The sequence below is a fragment of the Trichosurus vulpecula genome, chromosome 1 (assembly GCF_011100635.1).
Source record: "Trichosurus vulpecula isolate mTriVul1 chromosome 1, mTriVul1.pri, whole genome shotgun sequence".
NCBI classification, from domain to species: Eukaryota; Metazoa; Chordata; class Mammalia; order Diprotodontia; family Phalangeridae; genus Trichosurus; species Trichosurus vulpecula.
Window position 1 is genome coordinate 511,438,147 of NC_050573.1, and position 19,967 is coordinate 511,458,113.

General features: G+C 38.5%; 1 protein-coding gene across 1 annotated transcript; it reads right to left on the reverse strand.

Annotated features, from left to right (window-relative positions):
- Positions 1–1,150: 1,150 nt before the first annotated feature.
- On the reverse strand, positions 1,151–1,440 carry LOC118855835 (protein S100-A6-like). Its single transcript, XM_036765893.1, has one exon. The coding sequence runs from the start codon at positions 1,438–1,440 to the stop codon at positions 1,165–1,167; it is 276 nt and encodes a 91-aa protein (XP_036621788.1). The 3' UTR covers positions 1,151–1,164.
- Between the last annotated feature and the right edge of the window lie 18,527 nt (positions 1,441–19,967).

Consider the following 19,967-nt stretch of genomic DNA (forward strand, 5'->3'; position numbering starts at 1 on the left):
GGAGTGGTTCTCCAGGTCATTTTACAGATGAGGAAACTGAGGCAAACAGTTAAATGACTTGCCTAGGGCCACACAGCTAAACCTCTAAAGAATTTTCCAACTCCATGATTCTATGAATCCCTTCCAAACTGCTCCTGTGCACATGCACTCACAAAGCAAGTATGCTCAGTGTGTACTTGGCACAACTATTTTCTTGCCCCTTACAAAAATTGTGGCCTTTGCACGTGTGGTTTAAAAAAAATACAAATCATTTTTCCCATTGTGGTCCTGGGGCAAATTCCTGTGCTTGACTGAACTACTGGGAGCAATGTTACATGTGGAGAAATGTACTGGAAAGCTCAGCATTCACTGTAAGACTTCTTTTTGCCTACCCTATAAGGATAATATTAGCTTTGTTAATATGCATTTAACAGGGAATGGCATTTTACATTATCTCTTCTCCCCAATGGGAAGAAAAATCACCCCACCTTGGTGAACAGGGACTCCATAGCCACAGGTACTTCTTTTAAAGAGCAGCGGTTTAATAAAATAACAATGTCAGAAACCAAGTACATTAACTTTCACTCTCCTGAGCCTGTGTTCTTGCTATAATTATAGCACAGACGTCATTCCATAGGAATTACTAGGCTTCAAATCATATGAGACAATTCTTCTCAAGGGAGTCAAACAAATGTGTAACATAAATAATGTTGAAATTTCAGCTCTTTGTGAATGTCTTTGCCTCTGGCCCCCTCTCTCCATCTCTCTGTCCCTCTCTGCCACTCTGTCTCTCTCTTCCTGACTGTCTCTCTTTCTCTCTCCCTCTCTCTCCCTGGCCTGGGAACAAGGGAGCTGTGAAATGTAATTTTACTCTAAGGCCTAATAAATGATCAAACACATGGATATATATTTTTTCCACTTAAAAAATTCACTCGAGTACATGGTCCAATCCTTGATCTGGGTATTGTTTTAATAACTCAAATTCCTTGGAGAGAAAATCATTCACGCTGAAATAATATATTTAAATATGCCTATAAGAGATATTGATACATATCTCATATATTTTTTTCACAATTCCAGACTTTATTTAATATACAAAACCCCCACCATGTACCCCTTGCTGCGGCAGGCCAGCTAGGGACTGCAGGGGCAGGGCTCCCACCAGTTTCCCTCTCTGCAGTCTATTTACTCTCCCTTCAGTAGTTCATTGTAGAGCATGGCCAAGGCTCCCAGAAAGGAGATAAACTCCTGGAAGTTCACTTCCTGATCTTTGTCCCGGTCCAGACTGTCCATCAATGCTGCAATATCTGAATCTTCTATTTTAGCTCCCAGGCTGAGTTCGTTCTGGATCAACTCCTTCAACTCCTTCTTGCTTAAAGTGTTCTTATCACCTTCCCTGCTTGAATATTTGTGGAAGATGCCGATCAGGGCACAAATAGATGCATCCAGCTGGGAGGCCATAGCTGCCAGGTAGCCTTGAGGGAGCTTCCCCCACCACTGGTGCAACTGATATGACCAGTGGGCACAAGTCTTTTATTTGTTGTGGCCGCACGTGTGGTGTATGTGCATGGATTTTGGTGTCCCTGGTGTGTGTCCCGTAAAAAGTCTGTGTATGAGTGTATGTGTCTGGAGAGCATATCTCATATATTTAATAAGCAAATATTAGATTTGTATCTGTAGCTTATTAACCCTTACCTATGCCAAGCCTGTGCATCACCAGAAGAAAACTGGGCTAAGGTCAGTAAGCCCCAGTTCTTAATGTCAGGCTCTGGTTAACCAAAATCATAGGATCATAGTACTTACAGAAAGACAATTGAAGTCCAGACATAAAATGACTTACTCAAGGTCACACTTTTGTTACGTAGAAATAGTATTCTGTCCAGTCTTTTAAAATGAAGATTATGATTTTACAGTTACTTCTGAACAATAGGCCAAGGACAATATCGTACTGCAGAGTAAGCACTGAATTCAGAATCAGAAGAGATCTAGGTTAAGATCTCAGCTGTGTTCCTTATTGTATGACCACAGGCAAGCTGCTTAAGCTGATGTTTATAATGGGTTGTAACCCATATACACTCCTACTTTCACTGCTGGGTCTCGTCTCCAGAAATTGACTACTTCTCTCTAAATATTCTAGGCATAATCCTAAGTAGTTCTACTATTATCACTCTTGAGCTATGGTATAGTTTCCCTGCCTATATTGTTGCCGGTTATAATTTCCCTAATACCAATCACTGTAGTATTTCCTCAATATCACCTAATCTATAGTCATTAGTCCTTCCATAGGAATTTAACCAACTAATATCAATTAGCTTTTACAAAAGGACAGTCACTGAGAACACATAGCAAGAACTGAAGTACAAAAACATTCTCCAAACTGGGGTGCGCTCTTTCATCTAAACTGGGCTGTGCTAGAACCTGCTCAAACTGGCTCCACAGTTGATGGTTAAATTTTCAGGGTGAGAATTTATACCTCAGAAAACAGTAAATGTTACAAATAAGTAAGTTCTATGGTTCTGCTGATTATCTAGATTTAAGTAATGGAGAACATGTTAATAAGGCATCTTAAACTTCAAAATATGTCATACTGACATTTCCCCTCCCTGGAGATCTGGTTGTTAAACTTTTCCCAGCACATCCCTGCCTCTATACCTAAGTCTTCAGTTTGGGAAGAGCAGGCTCAAAATCAAACCTATGACGTTCCCATCTGAGTGTGGCACTACTAATGGACAAGTCACTCCTTTGTCCACGTGACATGTCTCAGTTGCCAGGTCAATTCACCACTGGGTTTGTTTAAGCAAGTTGCTCCTCAGGGCTGGGCTAACTCACTGAGCTGGGCCACTGAGGCCACTGAAGAATCTGCCATGGACTCACATCACTGGACTTCTGATGGATTCTCTGGTCTTTTTAAGCTCACAAGGCAACTCTGTCTCTTATGCCCTTTCCCCTAGGGTCAGAAGGAAAGGAAATAAAACAGAAATAGAAAAATAGTATTACCATGCATTCATGACCACCTGGAAGCTGGGAAGGGAGATAAGACAGCCACAAGGAGTGCTTGCTGCCTCTCTCATCACCTGCAGAATTACAGCTTTTGCTTCACTTGCCACCAGACGAGAGAGAACTTTTTTCATCTGTTCATGCCTTTTGTGTACACACTCAATTCCAGCTCAGCAGACAATTAAAGAACCTTTCATCACCATGTAGTAAGCCTATGTGAAATAGTCACAGACTACCTATATATGTTCTGAATTAGGGAGCATGGCCCCTCCATTATTAACCATTGTGAGCTTCCAGAAAGAAGTAGCTCACTGAGCCTCTATTTGGATTTTAGCAGGCAGAGCATACTGTGTATGCTCCAAGGACTAGGCTGCCACTGCTCAGTCTCCTATTACAGGATTTCTCTAGTTTCTACCTCATAGTGTTGCTGTAAGGATTGGAGAAGCTAAAAAGGTTTGCAAAGTATACTGTAAGTATGATATAAATATCAGTATTATTGTTGGTGATAATAAGTCACCTAATGAGGACAAAGGACAAAATCATAGTTACTAGTAATTTCCATCTCTACATATTCTGTTTCCATCTCCAAATCCTGAAAGAATTCCACTGAATCTTAGTAAGACTTTGTATCTTGTTCCTAACATAGTTTCTGTGACAAATGGTGTTTCAGGGTCTTTGGGGAACTCTTTAATATTTGGATCAAGGCTTAATAACCAATAACTTCTGATCCCTTAAAGAGGTTATGTAGTCTTTTCCCTTACCTTTTTAGTAAAACTGTAGGCCATTGCTCTAAAAAGAAGGATTTTTTGTTTGTTTTCAAAAGGCTTCTAAGAAACATTTTATAATACAATTTATAGAATCCCATGATTTCCTTAGAAACCAATTTGTACTTTATCATCCCTGACAATGGGCTATAAGGTAAAGTTGTTGTTGTTGGTTGTGTTTGCCCTTCATTCTCGAAGAGGACCATGACATCAGGGAAATGATGACATGACTTGCAGTCGACTTTGATTTGAGTAAGGGAAGGCTGAGCGAGGTCATCAGCCTCACTTTCTCCTCCAGAGCCTCTGGGTGTAGTGGCCTGATATTCACCAGGAAGACTGGAGATGGCCCAGGATGCATTGGGAGACCCTGGCCCTTTTGGGGTAAGGTCTTTTATTTTCACTCAAAGTGAGAACCTTTTTTTTTTTTTGGAGTTTTAATTAAAGGGGCCATCCCTTGATTAAATTCTTAAAGAGGCCTATTCACTGAATGGATATTACCTCACTCAAAGTTAGAACCTGCATCAACATTTCCCACAACATAGGGAGGCTGAGGACTCTCTTTATTCCCTAATCCTTACGGACTAATGTTCTATAAAAAGACACGAAGCTTTCCCCAAGATCTGATGGTCCTTGATTTCTTTTCTAATATAGCTTCCTGGAGATCTGAAGACTTGAAGTCCTAGGCACAAGTAGTCAGGGCCCCTTAACTTGGTGGACTTCTGAGTACCACATAAGTGATCATATCTTTCACCATATCCTGCCCTGACAACCAAACTTGCCCAGACTCACTTACATATAGGGCTGGATCTGGAGAAGCTAAGTATCACTGGATCCTTGCTGCATATCTTTGCTGAGTTACAACAAAGTCAACCTCCTCTTGTTAACTGTTCTGTGACCTGTGAGTGTCTCACTTTAGCATTCCCTGGTTGTTGTTGACTGTTCTGCATAAGTTGGATTTCCAGCATAATAAGACTGAAAGGAAATTGGACCAGCACATTCAACAGTTGGAGACTTTGCGATGGAAGTCTTGGCTTTCAGAGACTACATAATGAAAGCCAAAGGCCAACTAGCTGAGTTGGTGAGGGCTATACAAGTGAGGGGATCTCTCAAGATAGGAGTGTGAACTGATTTATAGCAGCCAGGAACATTCCCCCATGGTCTCCAAATCTGGATTTAGATTGCTACTAGAACCAGTCATGAGAAAGGAGAACAGACTAGGGGTAGAGATTTGGAGCTCCCATCAATGCCACCTAGAAAATGTCAGGTTTATCTTATTACTGCTCCCTTGAGAAGGGTGACTCCCTGTCCTTAGGGATCAGACAGTGGGCAGATCTTCTCCACCTAGGAGCTGGGGTGGTTGTAGAAATTCAAACCTGAGGAATCTCTAGCTTTGAGGGCCTGGTCTGAGGGAGCCAATGTTGAGCTACTTGCTGCTGCTCACTTCCATAGCCTGGGGGAGCTCTCAGAGGATGGGCTTTTACTGTCAACCAAATTTATTAGAGCCTCCAAAGGAGGAATGCTTTTCCTGCCTTTTTAGGTAGATAAGATTAGGGGTTATCTGAAACTGGCCTTACAAAGATGAATTCCCACTGCAACCACGTCCCTGATGGGGATCTACAAGGGAGGAGGTAAGTTCTTTTAAAAAAAAATTAATATTTTATTTTTCCCCAATTACATGTAAAAACAATTTTTAACATTTGTTTTTAAAAAATTTGAGTTTTAAATTCTCTCCTTCCCTCCCTCCCCTCCCCTTTCATTGAGAACACAAGCAATTTGATATAGGTTATACATGTGCAGTCATGTGAAACATATTTCCATGTTAGTCATGTTGTGAAAGAAAACACAGACCAAAAAACCCAAGAAAAATAAAGAAAGTAAAGAAAAAGTATGCTTTGATCTGCATTCAGACTTCATCAATTCTTTCTCTGGAGATGAATAGCATTTTCTATCACGTCTTTCAGAATTGTCTTGAATAGCAGAACAGCTAGGTAGCGCAGTGTGTAGAGCACCAGCCCTGGAGTCAGGAGGACTTGAACAATCTGGCCTCAGACACTTGACACATGTACTAACTGTGTGACCTTGGGCAAGTCACTTAACCCCAATTTCCCTGCCAAAAAAACAACAAAAAAAGAAGTGTCTTGGATCATTGTCTTGCTGAGAACAGCTAAGTCATTCACAGGTAATCATCACGCAATATTGCTATTATTATATACAATGTTCTCCTGGTTCTGGTCATTTCCCCTTGTGTCAGTTCCTGCAAGTCTTTCCAGGTTTATCTGAGAGCATCCTGCTCATCATTTATTATAGCACAATCATATACAACAACTTGTTCAGCTATTCCCCAACTGATGGATATTCCTTCAATTTCCATTTATTTGCCACCACTAAAAGAGCTGCTATAAATATGAGGGGGAACTTTTTAAATAAATTAGGTTTGGTTTCCTGGATTTATGTAGCACCACCTCTCTTCCCCCACAAACTGCCACACTCTGTGCCCAACCTATCTCAGGGGCAATTAGATCCAGACTTCCATGTGGAGATCCACCTGAATGGCTCCACTTTAACCATGACTCTTCCTCTCCCCCTGCTTCCAAACACACACAACCTAATAAGTGTGGGTTAATCAATTGATGAACTTAGAACAGGAAGTTGAGACAATTTTGGTTCTGGCAAATACTGCTCTTAATGTGAATGGGTACTCTTGGTCAAACAGCTGTATCTTCAAATATTTTTGTGAAGGAGGGAGCCTTTACCCAATTAATGGACTGGCAACTCATTCACAGAGCCAGTCAGGACTGTATGCCATTGAATGAGGTTGAGAGATTTGGCCTTGGGGACAAGCATTGCAGTGTTCTCTGTCACTGTGGTCCTCATTTGAGTGGGGCTATTACCCAACAGTACAATGCTATTTTAAATAGATGAATTAGTCATCAAAGTAACTGAAAGAATTGAGATGCAGGTAAATTTGACAGTTCCAGGACTAAGAAAGGCCTTCAGGACTGGATTTCATAATCTTTGTTAATTAGAACTATACTGCTTACTATCATAGACATCACCATCTCCTTTGATAACATATATTTGAGAAATACCAGGTATTTTGTCAGTTTCTGGCCCAGGAAGGCTACAGGATATGTTCCAATATGCTGATAATGGGGGCTTTAGACAGATGAGATCCAGCTAACAACAACATTGTGCTGTTTAAATTAAAGATTAGTCCAAGGTATGCTAGCTTGAAGAAGAAACTGATAGAATGGGACTCCATCAGATGGAGTAAGGGCATATATGTAAAACATATGAACTGAGTAAGGCAGTAAAATAAACTCTTTTTAAAATTTTAATTTAATCTATTTATTTTGTTATATTTTAAATTCTGAACTATCTCCCTCCCTGCCTCCCCACTCTGCACTAGAGGACACCATTTGCTACAGATTTATAAATATATGTAAAACTGTACTATGCATACTTCTATTTATCAGTTCTTTCTCTTGAGGTAGATAGCATCTTCCTTCATAAGTCCTTTGTAACTGATTTTAGCATTTATAACTCTGAATAACTTAGTTGTTCACAATTATACTCGGAACAATATTGCTGTTACTGCATATAATGTTCTCTTGGTTCATTTTTCATTATTTCATTCAAGTCTTTCCATATATTTTCTAAAATCAACTAACTCAGGGGCGGGGAACCTGTGGCCTCAAGGCCACATGTGGCCTTCTAGGTCCTCGGGTACGGCCTTTTGACTGAGTTCAAGTTTTACAGAACAAATCCTTTTATTAAGGGGATTTGTTTAGTGAAATTTGGATTCAGTCAAAGGGCTTGAGGACCTAGAGGGCCACATGTGGCCTCGAAGCTGCAGGTTCCCCACCCCTGAACTAGCTCATCTTTTCTTAAAGCACAGTAGTATCCTATCACAATCATATACCACATGTTTAGCCATTTCCCAATTGATGGGCATCCCCTCAATTTCCAGTTCTTTGCCACCACAAAGAGAGCTGCTATAAATATTTCACATCATATGGGTTCTTTTCCTTTTTCTCTGATCACCTTGGGAATTGGATCTAATAGTGGTATTTCTGGGTCAAAGGGTATACACAGTTCCAGATTGCTCCCCAAAATCATTGGATCAATTCACAGTTGCACCAACAACCACATCCTCTCCAAAATTTGTCATTTTCCCCTTCTATTATTTTAGCCAATCTGATAGGTACAAGATGCTATCTCAAAGTTTTTTAATTGGCATTTCTCTAGTCAATAAGGATTTAGAGCATTTTTTCATGTGACTATATCTATCTATCTATATACACACATATGTTTGATTTCTTTGTCTGAAAAAGGTATGTTCATATCCTTTGACCATTTATCAATTGGGGATTGACTCATATTCTCACATATTTGAGAAAATTTGCTATATATTTGAGATGTGAGACCTTTATCCAAGAACTATCATTTATCTATCTATCTATCTATCTATCTATCTGTCTGTCTATCCATCTATCTATCTGTATTTACCAATTTACTGCTTTCCTTCTAATCTTGGTGTCATTGGTTATATTTGTACAAAACTTTTTTAATTTAATGTAATCAAAATTATTCATTTTATACTTCACAATACTCTCCATCTCTTGTTTATTCATAATTGTTTTCCTATCCATAATTCTAATAAGTAATATATTCCATATTCTTCTAGTTTTCTTATGATATCTCCCTAGGTCATGTATCCATTTTGACCTTATCTTAGTACATGGAGTAGGATATTGGTCAATGCCCAACTTCTGCCAGATTGCTTTCCAGTTTTCCCAACAATTTTTTAATAAATAGTGAATTCTTATCCCAAAAGATTAAATCTTTACATTTGTCAAATACAAGGTTACTATAATCCTTTACTACTGTGTATTGTATGTCTACTCTGTTCCACTGATCCACCTTTCTATTTCTTAGCCAATACCAGATAGTTTTTAATAATTACTGCCTTATAATGTAGTTTAAAATCTGGTACTGCTAAACTTCCCCTCTCTTTACCCTATTTCTTGATCTGTGCACCTTATAAAAGTTCTTCCCTTATCCTATTCTCTCACCCTCTTATTTCTCTGTAAATTAAGAAGACTTTTATACCATTCCAGACTTACATGTTATTACCTCTTTAACCCAATTCTGACGAGAATAAGGTTCTAGCACTACCAGGCTTCCATGCCTTCCTATCTCCACTATAACAGATTTTTCATTCACATCTCATTTGTATGAGTTAGTTGTTTCATTTTGCCTCTCCCTACCCAATTTTATTTTTTAAGATCATCCCATCATCCTCAACTCAACCCCAAACCTTCTATCTATGTATGCTCTTTCAAACTACCCAAGTAATAATAACATTCTTAAGAGTTACAGATAATGTTTTCCCATATAAGTAAATATTTTGACTTTATTAAATCCTGAATAATTGGTCCTTAATGTTTACCTTCTTATGTTTCTCCTGAGTCTACTAATTTTCCATTCAGTTCTGGTCTTTTCTTCACAAATACCTGAAAATCCTTTAGCTAATTAAATATCCATTTTTTTTCCCATTCAGAATCACACACAGCTTTGCTGGGTAAACTATTCTTGGTTGCAAATCCAGCTCCTTTGCTCTTTGGAATGTAATGTTCCATGCCCTTTGGTCTTTTAATGTAGAAGTGGCTAAATCTTGTGTTATCCCGACTATAGCTTCACAGCATTTAAATTGTTTTTTTCTAGTTGTTTGCAGCATTTTGTCCTTGACTTGTGAGCTTCAAAACAGCTATGATGTCCTTGTGAGTTTTCATCTTGGGTTCTCTTTCAGGTGGCAATTGGTGGATTTTTTTCTACTATTTTATCCTCTTGTTCTAAAACTTAAGGGCAATTTTCCTTAATAATCTCAAACTATAGTGTCTATATTCTTTTTGTGATAATAACTTTCAGGTGGTTCAACAATTCTTATATTTTCTCCCTTCAATCTGTTCTCCAAGTCAGTTGTTTTCCTAATGAGATGTTTCACATTTTGTTCTCTTTTTTCCATTCTTTTGGTTTTATTTTATTATTTCTTGATGTCTTATGAAGTTATTGGCTTCTTTTTGCCCAATTCTAATTTTTAAGGAGACATTGTTTGTGGAGAAATTTAGGAGAGCCAAGAAATTTTGTGTGTTATTCCACCATCTTCCCAGAATCCTCTAGAATGAACTCTTTTTTTCCTTAACAGTATTTTATTTTTTTCCAATTACATGTAGAGATAGTTTTCACCATTCACTTTTATAAGATTTTGAGTTCCAAATTTCTTTTCTTCCCTCCTCTCTCCCTTCCACTTCCCAAAATGGCAAGGAATATGATATAGGCCATATATGTACAATAGTATTAAATATATTTCCACATTAGTCATATTGTGAAAGAAGAATCAGAACAAAAGGTAAAAACCACAAGAAAGAAAAAAAAGAAAATAGTATGCTTCGATCTGCATTCAGACTCCATAGTTCTTTCTCTAGATGTGAATAGCATTTTCTATCATGTTTCCCTTGGAATTGTCTTAGATCATTGCATTGCTGAGAAGAACTAAGTCTATTAGAGTTGGTCATCTCACAGTGTTGCTGTTACTGTGTACAATGCTTTCCCGGTTCTTCTCACTTCACTCAGCATAAGTTCATTCAAATCTCTCCAAGTTTTTTTGAAATCTGTCTGTTCATCATTTCTGATAGAACAATAGTATTCCACTACATTCATGTACCACAACTTGTTCAGCCATTCCTTAATTGATGGGAATCGCTTCAATTTCCAATCCTTGGCCACTAAAAAAGAGCTGCTATAAATATTTTTCTATGTGTGCTTCCTTTCCCCCTTTTTATGATCTTTTTGGGATACAGACATAGTAATGATATTGCTGGATTAAAGAGTATCTACAGTTTTGGGCATAGTTCCAAATTGCTCTCCAGGATGATTGGATCAGTTCACAACTCCACCAACAAGGCACTAGTGTTCCAATTTTCCCACATGTTCTCCAACATTTATCATTTTCCTTTTCTTGTCAAATTAGCCAATCTGATAGGTATGAGGTTGTAATTCAGAGCTGTTTTAATTTGCATTTTTCTAATCAATAGTGATTTAGAGTACTTTTTCATATAACTATAGACAGCTTTAATTCCTTCCTCTGAAAACTTTGGCCATTTATCAATTGAAGAATGAATGGCATTCTTATAAATTTGACTCAGTACAATGGTAAGCAAAGTGGGACTTTTTGTTTTGCTCTTTTTTCTTTTGGAGTTCTAGTGCTTCTTAGCACTAAGGCAATCAAGTGCCTTTGATTGAGTCTTTGATTAAATCAAGAGTCTTTGATGACCTGCTTAAGTCAATGAGTTTGAGTCACATGATTGTGATACTCTCTGACCCTGAAGAAGTATATATATATATATATATATATATATATATATATATATATATATATATATATATACACATACTCTGAGGTTAGCATTTTGCTTGGGGCTCACTAGTCGGAAGAGCTTTCTTGTGATTTGACAAGATGAGACTCTGGTAGCCATTAAGAAGGTCCCCGGCTTTGAAAACCCAGATGTTGGTGCTTCTCTCTCTGGTAACTATGTATATATTGCTATGGGCAGACAGTTAGAAGCCTTGTCTGCTGATTTGTGCTATTTGCTCTGTTTATATAATTTCTGTCTGTGTGTTCTCTGAAGTTCAGCATGCTGACTTTTCCCCCTGAACTAAGTGAATGAGATATGTATGTTTAATTAAAGTGAAATTGTAAACCCCTTAAAGTTGCTTTCCTTAGAAAAGCAGATGAAAGAATCTCTGCTAGCAGCCCTCCTGTATGCTGGTGTTATTTGCCTTACACAGCCACAGTAGCTGCAAGTAACGTTGTTACACTCAGTTCTCTACATGTTTGAGAAATGAGGCCTTTATCAGAGACATTGGCTGTAAAAATTATTTCCCAGCTTTCAGCTTCCCTTCTTTTTTTTTTTTTAACATAAGGTGCAAGGACAACTCTAGGGGACTCACGATGGAGAATGCTATCTTCATCCAGAGAAAGAATGGTGAAGTTTGAATACAGATTGAGGCGCACTACATGCTCGCCTTTTTTGCCTCTCTTTTGTTTTTGTTTCTGGGGTTTTTTTTTTTGGTTCTGTTTCTTCTTTCTCATGATTTATTCCATTGGTCATAATTCTTCTCCACAACTTGACTAGTGTATAAATTAATTCAATGCGAAGTTATACATGGTAGTTATATGAGATTCCATGCCGTCTTGGGGAGGGAGAGGGGAGGGAGGGGAGAAAATCTGGAACTCAAAATTATGTAGAACCATGTGTGGTAAACTATAAATTAATTAATTAATTAATTAATTTTTAAAAAAACATCATTAAACCACTACAAAAATCAGCTTCCCTTCTAATCTTGGTTATGTTGGCTTTGTTTATGTCAAACTTTTTTAATTTAATGAAATCAAAATTATCCATTTTGCATTTCATAATGTTCTCTCTCTCCTCTTTGGTCATAAATTCCTCTCTTCTTCATAGATCTAACAGGAAAACTATTCCTTGCTCTCCTAATTTGCTTATGCTATCACCCCTTATGTCTAAATCATGTAACCATTTTGGTAACCAACATTTGTAAAATGTTGGTCTGTGTCTAGTTTCTGCCATACTATTTTCCCAGCAGTTTTTGTTAAATACTAAATTCTTATTCCAGAAGCTATAGTCTTTGGGTTTAATAAACATTAGATTACTACAGTCATTGAGTACTGTATCTTGTGTACCTAACCTATTCCACTGATCCACCACTCTATTTCTTAGCCAGTACCAACCACCTTTGATGATTTCTGCTTTATAATGCAGTTCTAGATCTGGTACGGCTAAGCCATCTTCCCTTGCATTTCTTTTCATTAATTCCTTTGATATTCTTGACTTTTTGTTCTTCCAGAAGAATTTTGTTATTATTTTTCTAGCTCTATAAAATGTTTTTTTAATAGTCAGATTGGCATGGCACTGAATAAGTAAACTAATTGCAATGGAATTGTCATTTTTATTATATTAGCTCAGCCTACCCATGAACAACTGATATTTTTGCCAATTATTTAGATCAGACTTTATTTGTGTAAAAAGTGTTTTGCAGTTGTGTTCATGTAGTTCCTGGGTATGTCTTGGCAGGTAGACTCCCAAATATTTTATAATGTCTACAGTAATTTTAAATGGAATTTCTATTTCTATCTCTTACTGCTGGGCTTTGTTAGTAATGTGTAGAAATGTCGATGATTATGTGGGTTTATTTTATATCTTGCAACTTTGATGAAGTTGTTAATAACTTGAAGTAGCTTTTTAGTTGATTCTCTAGGATTCTCTAAGTATACTATCATATCACCTGCAAAGAGTGATAGCTCTGTTTTCTCATTGCTGATTCTAATTCCTTCAATTTCTTTTTCTTCTGTTATTGCTAAGGCTAACATTTCTAGTACAATATTGAATAATAGTGGTGGTAATGGGCATCCTTGCTTCACCTCTGATCCTATTGGAAATGTTTCTAGCTAATCCCTATTACATAGAATGCTGCTGATGGTTTTAGATAGATGCTACTTATCATTTTAAGGAAAACACCATTGATTCCTATGCTATCTAGTGTTTTTAACAGGAATGGGTGCCAAATTTTGTCAAAAGCTTTTTCTGCATCTATTCAAATAATCATATGATTTCCATTTTTTTATTGATTTAGGCAATTATCCTGCTAGTTTTTCTACTATTGAACCAATCCTGCATCCCTGGTATAAATCCCACCTGGTCATAGTGTGTTAACCTTGTAATAAGTTGCTGTAATCTCTTAGTTAATATTTTATTTAAAAATTTTGCAACAATATTTATTAATTTGTCTGTAATTTTCTTTCTCTGTGTTGGCTTTTCAGAGGTATCAACACCATATTTGTATCATAGATAGAATTTGGTAGGGCTCCACCTATTTTTCCAAACAGTTTACATGGTATTGGAATTAATTGTTCTTTAAATGTTTGGTAGAACTCACTTGCAAATCCATCTGGTCCTGGTGATTTTTTCTTAGGGAATTCATTGATGGTTTGTTCAATTTTTTTTTCTGAAATGGGGTTATTTAAGCATTTTATTTCCTCTTTTGTTAATCTGGGCAATTTATATTTTTCTAAGTATTCATTCATTTCACTTAGATTGTCAGATTTATTGGCATATACTTGGGCAAAATAGCTCCTAATTATTGTTTTAATTTCTTCTTTATTGGTAGTGAATTTACCTTTTTCATTTTCAATACTGGTAATTTGGTTTTCTTATTTCTTCCTTTTAATCAAATTAACCAGAGGTTTATCTATTTTATTGTTTTTTTCCATAAAAATAGCTCTTAGTTTTATTTATTAGTTCAATAGTTTTCTTAACTTCAATTTTATTAATCTTTCCTTTGATTTTCAGAATTTCTATTTTGGTATTTAATTGATTTTTAAATTTTTTTCTCTTTCTAGCTTTTTTAGTTGCATGCCCAATTTATTAATCTCCTCTTTCTCTATTTTAGTCATGTAAGCATTTAGATTTATAAAATATTCCCTAAGAACAGCTTTCGTTGCATCCCGTAAGTTTTAGTATGTTATCTCATTATTGTCATTCTCTTGGATAAAGTTATTGATTGTTTCTATGATTTACTATTTCATCTACTGATTCTTTAGGATTAGATTATTTAGTTTCCAATTAATTTTTAGTCTATCTTTCCATGGCCATTTATTACATGTAATTTTTATTGTATCGTGATCTGAAAAGGGCGCATATAATATTTCTGCCTTTCTGCACTGGGTTGTAAAGTTTTTATGCCCTAGTACATGGTCAATTTTTGTGTAGGTGCCATGTACCACTGTGAAAAAGGTATATTCTTTCCTATCTCCATTCAATTTTCTCCAAAGGTCTGCCATATTTAACTTTTCTAAAATTCTATCCACCTCCTTAACTTCTTTTTTGTTTATTTTGTGGTTAGATTTATCTAGTTCTGAGAGGGGGAGGTTCAGGTACCCCACTAGTATAGTTTTCTGTCTATTTCTTCCTGTAACTCACTCAGCTTCTCTTCTAAGAATATGGATACTATAACACTTGGTGTATATATGTTTAGTATTTATATTACTTCATTGTCTATGGTACCTTTTAGTAAGATGTAGTTTACTTTCAAATGCCTTTTAAGCATTCTTCTCCTCATTGGCTTTTTGGATCTCTTTTGCCATTTGGGTTAGTGTATTCTTCAAGGTGTTATTTTCTTCAGTATTTTTGGGGTCTCCTTTAGCAAGTCATTGACTTGTTTTTCATGGTTTTCTTGCATCACTCTCATTTCTCTTCCCAATTTTTCCCCTACTTCTCTTACTTGCTTTTCCAGATGCTTTTTGAGCTCTTCCATGGCCTGAGCCCAATTCATATCTTTCCTGGAGGCTTTTGATGTAAGCTGTTTGACTTTGTTGACTTCTTCTGGCTATATGATTTGATCTTCTTTGTCACCAAAAAAGGAATCTAGAGTTTGACATTGAGTCTGAGTCCGTTTTTGCTGCCTGTTCATGTTCTCAGCCAACTGCTTGACCCTTGAGCTTTTTGTCAGGATAGGACAGCTTGTAGAGTAGAGAGTACTTGGTCCCAAGTTTTAGGGTCCAAGCACTGCTGTTTTCAGAGCTACTTCTACTCCACCATCACCCCAGGCTCTGTCACAGCAGCACTCCTCCTCCCCCAAGAACTGTCAACCAGGACCACAATTCAGATCCAGGCAGGGCACAGCAAGAGAATCTGCCTTTGTGCCCACAAAGCGCTCCTTGCATTCCTGCTCTGATCTGCTGCTAGATTCCTCCCACCGTGTGAGCCAAGGACTCGAGAAGCCACTGATGCTGGCTCTCTGGAGGCAGCCTCAGGAGCTTCCTGCTGCTGCTACCTCCACCGCTGCACAACCTCCTTCACCCACAGAGCTGGCAGCTGGACCACTCTAAACTCCATCCCGTAGTTTCCCCCTAACCTGCTCTTTTGCATTTGTGGGTTGAGAAGTCTGGTAACTGCCACAGCTCGCTGTTTCATGGCCCCAAGGCCTCTTCCGGCTGGCTGACTCCAGGTCTGGTCTGTCCCAGCATGGCCCATGCTGGGCTGCTCTCTGCTCTCAACACCATGCAATAGACCCTTCCCAGTAACCATCTAGGCTCTCCTGGGCTGAAGATCAGTTTCCCTCTGCTATATTGTGGGTTCCGCAGCTCTAGAATTTGTTCAGAGCCATTTTTTACAGGTGTTTGGAGGGATTTGGTGGGGAGCTTAAGCAAGTCCCTGCTTTCATGCCCCCATCTTGGCAGCTGAGTTTCTCCCTCAAAGATTATACTCAATTTTGCTGGGTAGATGATTCTTGGTCAAAATTCAAGCTCCTTCATCTCCCAGAATATCATATTCCAAGCCTTCCAATCCTTTAATGTAGAAACTACTAAGTCTTGGGTAATCCTGTGGTTCTATGATATTTAAATTGTTTCTTTCTGGCTGCTTGCAATACTTTCTCCTTGACTTGATAATTCTGGAATTTGGCTACAATATATGTATGTTTAATTAATTAAGGCACTTGATTGCCTTAGTGCTGAAAAGTACTCCAAAAAAAAAGACAACAAAAAGTCCCACTTTGCTTGCCAGTACAGACCTCAGGGCAGGTGAGACTCTAGACAGTAGCCATCGGAGCCCCCCAGCTTTGAAAACCCAGATGTTGGTGCTTCCCTCTCCGGTAACTGTATGCATTGCTACAGTTAGATGGTTAGAAGCCTGTCTACATTCACTTAGTTCAGGGGGAAAAGCCAGCACCCTGAGCTTCAGGGGGAATATAAACAGAAATTACAAGCATATACTATATAAACAGAGCAAATAAACACAAATCAGTAGACAGGCTTCTAACCATCTAACCATCTAACTATAGCAATACATACAGTTACTAGAGAGGGAAGCACCAACATCTTCCAATGAGTAAGCCCCCAGAAGCAAAATGCTAACCTCAGAGTATATATACACTTCAGAGTCAGAGAGCATCACAACCTATGTGACCTAAGCCTTCCTGTGACTTAAGCAGGTCATCAAAGACTCCCAATTCAATCAAATTCAATCTTAATGAAACAAAGGCAAGACTCAAAGGCACTTGATTGCCTTAGTGCTGAAAAGTACTCCAAAAAAAAAAAAGACAACAAAAAGTTCCACTTTACTTGCTAGTACAGACCTCAGGGCAGTTTTCTTGATAATTTCTTGAAAGATGTTATCCAGGCTCTTTTTTTTTTTTTTGATCTTTTGGCTTTCAGATAGTGCAATAATTCTTAAATTATCTCTCCCAACACTATGTTGCAGATCAGTTGTTTTTCCAATGAGATATTTTACATTTTCTTCTATTTTTTCATTGCTTTGATTTTGTTTGACTGATTCTTAATATCTCATAGATTCATTAGCTTCCACTTGCCCAATTCTAAATTTTAAGGAGTTATTTTCTTCAGTTAGCTTTTGTACCTCCTTTTCCATATGGACAATTCTGCTTTTTAAGGAGTTGTTTTCTGCAGTCATTTTTTGTCCTTCCTTTTCCAAGCTTGCATACCTTTCATTTCTTTTCCCATTTTTTCTTCTACCTCTCTTATTTGACTTTTAAAATCCTTCTTGAGCTCTTACAAGAAGGTTTTTTGGGCTTGAAACCAAGTCATATTCCCCTTTGGGGTTTCAGATGTAGGTATATTGACAGGTTGCCCTTTTCTGAGTTTTTGTTTTGATCTTCCCTGTCACTATAAAAATTCTCTATGGTCAATGTTCTTTTTTGCTTTTTGCTCATTTTTTGGCCTATTTCCTGGCTTTTAAAGTAACTCTCCTGCTGGAGTATGTCCCAAGCTTCTTGTTCTGGGGTCCAGGGGCCTCCTAACTGGCTTCACGTGCTAGGGCCTTAGGTGCTGGCAGCTGGAGGCTGTTGGAGTCTGGCAGCTTACCTTGTGTTAAGCTGGGGTCCTAGTGGTGGTGTCTGGTGTGTACTGAGGCCAGGCGGGGATTTTCTTAGTTTCCCCAGGGATACACTGAAGGACTTGGAGGTCTGGCCCCTGGAGGATCCCTGTTTGCCCCAGGCTGCACTGAAGCACCTGGAGGATTGGCAGCCAGAAGATGCCTAACTGTCCTGGGCTGCACCAAAGTGTGAAGAGGTCTGGCTGCAGGAGGACTCCTGACTGCCCAGGGTTGTAACAGCAATCACACTGGCATACCTAGAATGGCTGCCAGCACCAGTTGTTTCACCTGCTTTTCTAAAGGAAAGCAACTTTAAAGGGGTCAAAATCTTTCTTTAATTAAACATATATGTCATTCACTTAGTTCAGGGGAAAAGTCAATACCTTGAACTTCAGAGAAAATACAAACAGAAATTACAAGCAGAGAAAATAGCACAGATCAACAGATAGGGCTTCTAACTGTCTGAGAAATTAGCACAGATCAACAGACAGATCCAACTACCTGACCAAGGCAATACACACATAGCTTTCAGAGAGAGAAGCACCAACATCTGGGTTTTCAAAGCCAGCTACCCAGCACCTCGTCTGGTCAAATCACATGAACACTTTTCCAATGAGTGAGCCCCAAAGCAAAATGATAACCTCAGAGTATATATACACTTCTCAGGGCCAGAGGGCATCACAACCCTTGTGACCCAGTGCCTAATTAGAAATTAGCAAAAGGCATGAGCCTTCCTACAAACAAGCCTCCCTTAATCAAGCCTCCCTTAATGGTCTCCATGTGAAGCCTATTAATGGGCAGGGAAGATCTTCCATTCCATTTACATTATAAGGGCTGTGCTGAAGCATTTGGCAGTTCTCTGAGCTAGTTCCCCTAGCTGTACTAATGCATGTGGGGGATCCTAGTGTTGGCATTTGCTTTCTCCACCACCTTGGTGGTTCAGGATCTCCTGCTGGTTTTCTGAGGTAACGCTTGCTGCTGGCTTGCTGGGATGCTTCCTGTCCTGGACTGTGCCCCACTTTTACCCAAGTAATACAGATCTTTTTTTTTTTTTTGCTGCTCCTCCAAGTCTTCTGGATCAAAAGACTACTCCACCCTATCTTTCTGCTGGCTGTGCTGTTCCAGGATTTGTTCTGGGGTGCTATTTTAGGGATTTTCAGAGGTGAGTATAGGAGAGTGACAGCAATTTACTGCTTACTCCACCATTCTGACTCCCGGAAGTCCAGAATGAATTCTTAAGATTACATTGAGAAGGAGCTCTGGGAAGTTCCTAAGACCATTGTCTTGCTAAGTGGTCAGAGAACAATAACACTCTTTCCAAGGTATGGCTCCTAAACATGGAATTGATTAGAAAACCCATGGGATGGCTAGTAAAACTTTAAGGGAAATTCAACAGCAGAGAACTATGGCTCTTTAGCCCAACCTAAGCCTGACCTCTAAAGCCCCTGCCCCATTTGGATCATTCAGTGAAGGCTGCAGAGGGCAGATGATAGAGGAAAGAAGTATTATGAACTTAGTATCTGTGTGGGTCCTTTCATCACTTTCTCAGCGTGTTATTGTGAGTAGGACCAAATGGGAACCCTTAGAGTTACCTAAATTATGCCATGTAGTTAACAGCAAATCATTGTGCATCAGGGAGTTTGATGGGGGTTGATATGTGGGGAATGGAATGAAGTTGGAGTACTTGAGTATTTCATTATTTCAGATCTTACAACAACCCTATGCTACCTGTGAGGAAGGCAGGAGCAGGTGACAGTGGACTATAGGGAGCTGAACAGATTCATTATGGCCATCTCTACAATTCTACAATCTCTACAACAATGACATCTCTACAATTGTTTTGTCTATGTGGTGGTTCAGGCCTAGAGTGAATGGTATGGAGCTATTAACCTTGAAAATGGTTTTTTTTTTGTATTTCTATGGTGAAGACTACTCAGGAGAAGTTGACGTTCACCTGGAAAGGAGTCCAATCTACCTTTGTCCTCCCTTAAACTTTGAACTCTCCTTCCTACCATCACATTGTGGTGGCAATGACTGAAAGAGGCCTCCCTTCCTGGGAGCATTGATATATGTCACTATATTAGTGACATAATGATGACTAGGCCAGATGTAGCCTCTGTGGTAGAGGAACTACATCAAATGATGGGCTCCTATGATGGATAAAAGGTAAGAAATCAACCTTAAGAAAATTTAGGGTTGGGGGGCAGAGCCAAGATGGCGGCTGGAAAGCAGGGACTAGCATGAGCTCCCCGCC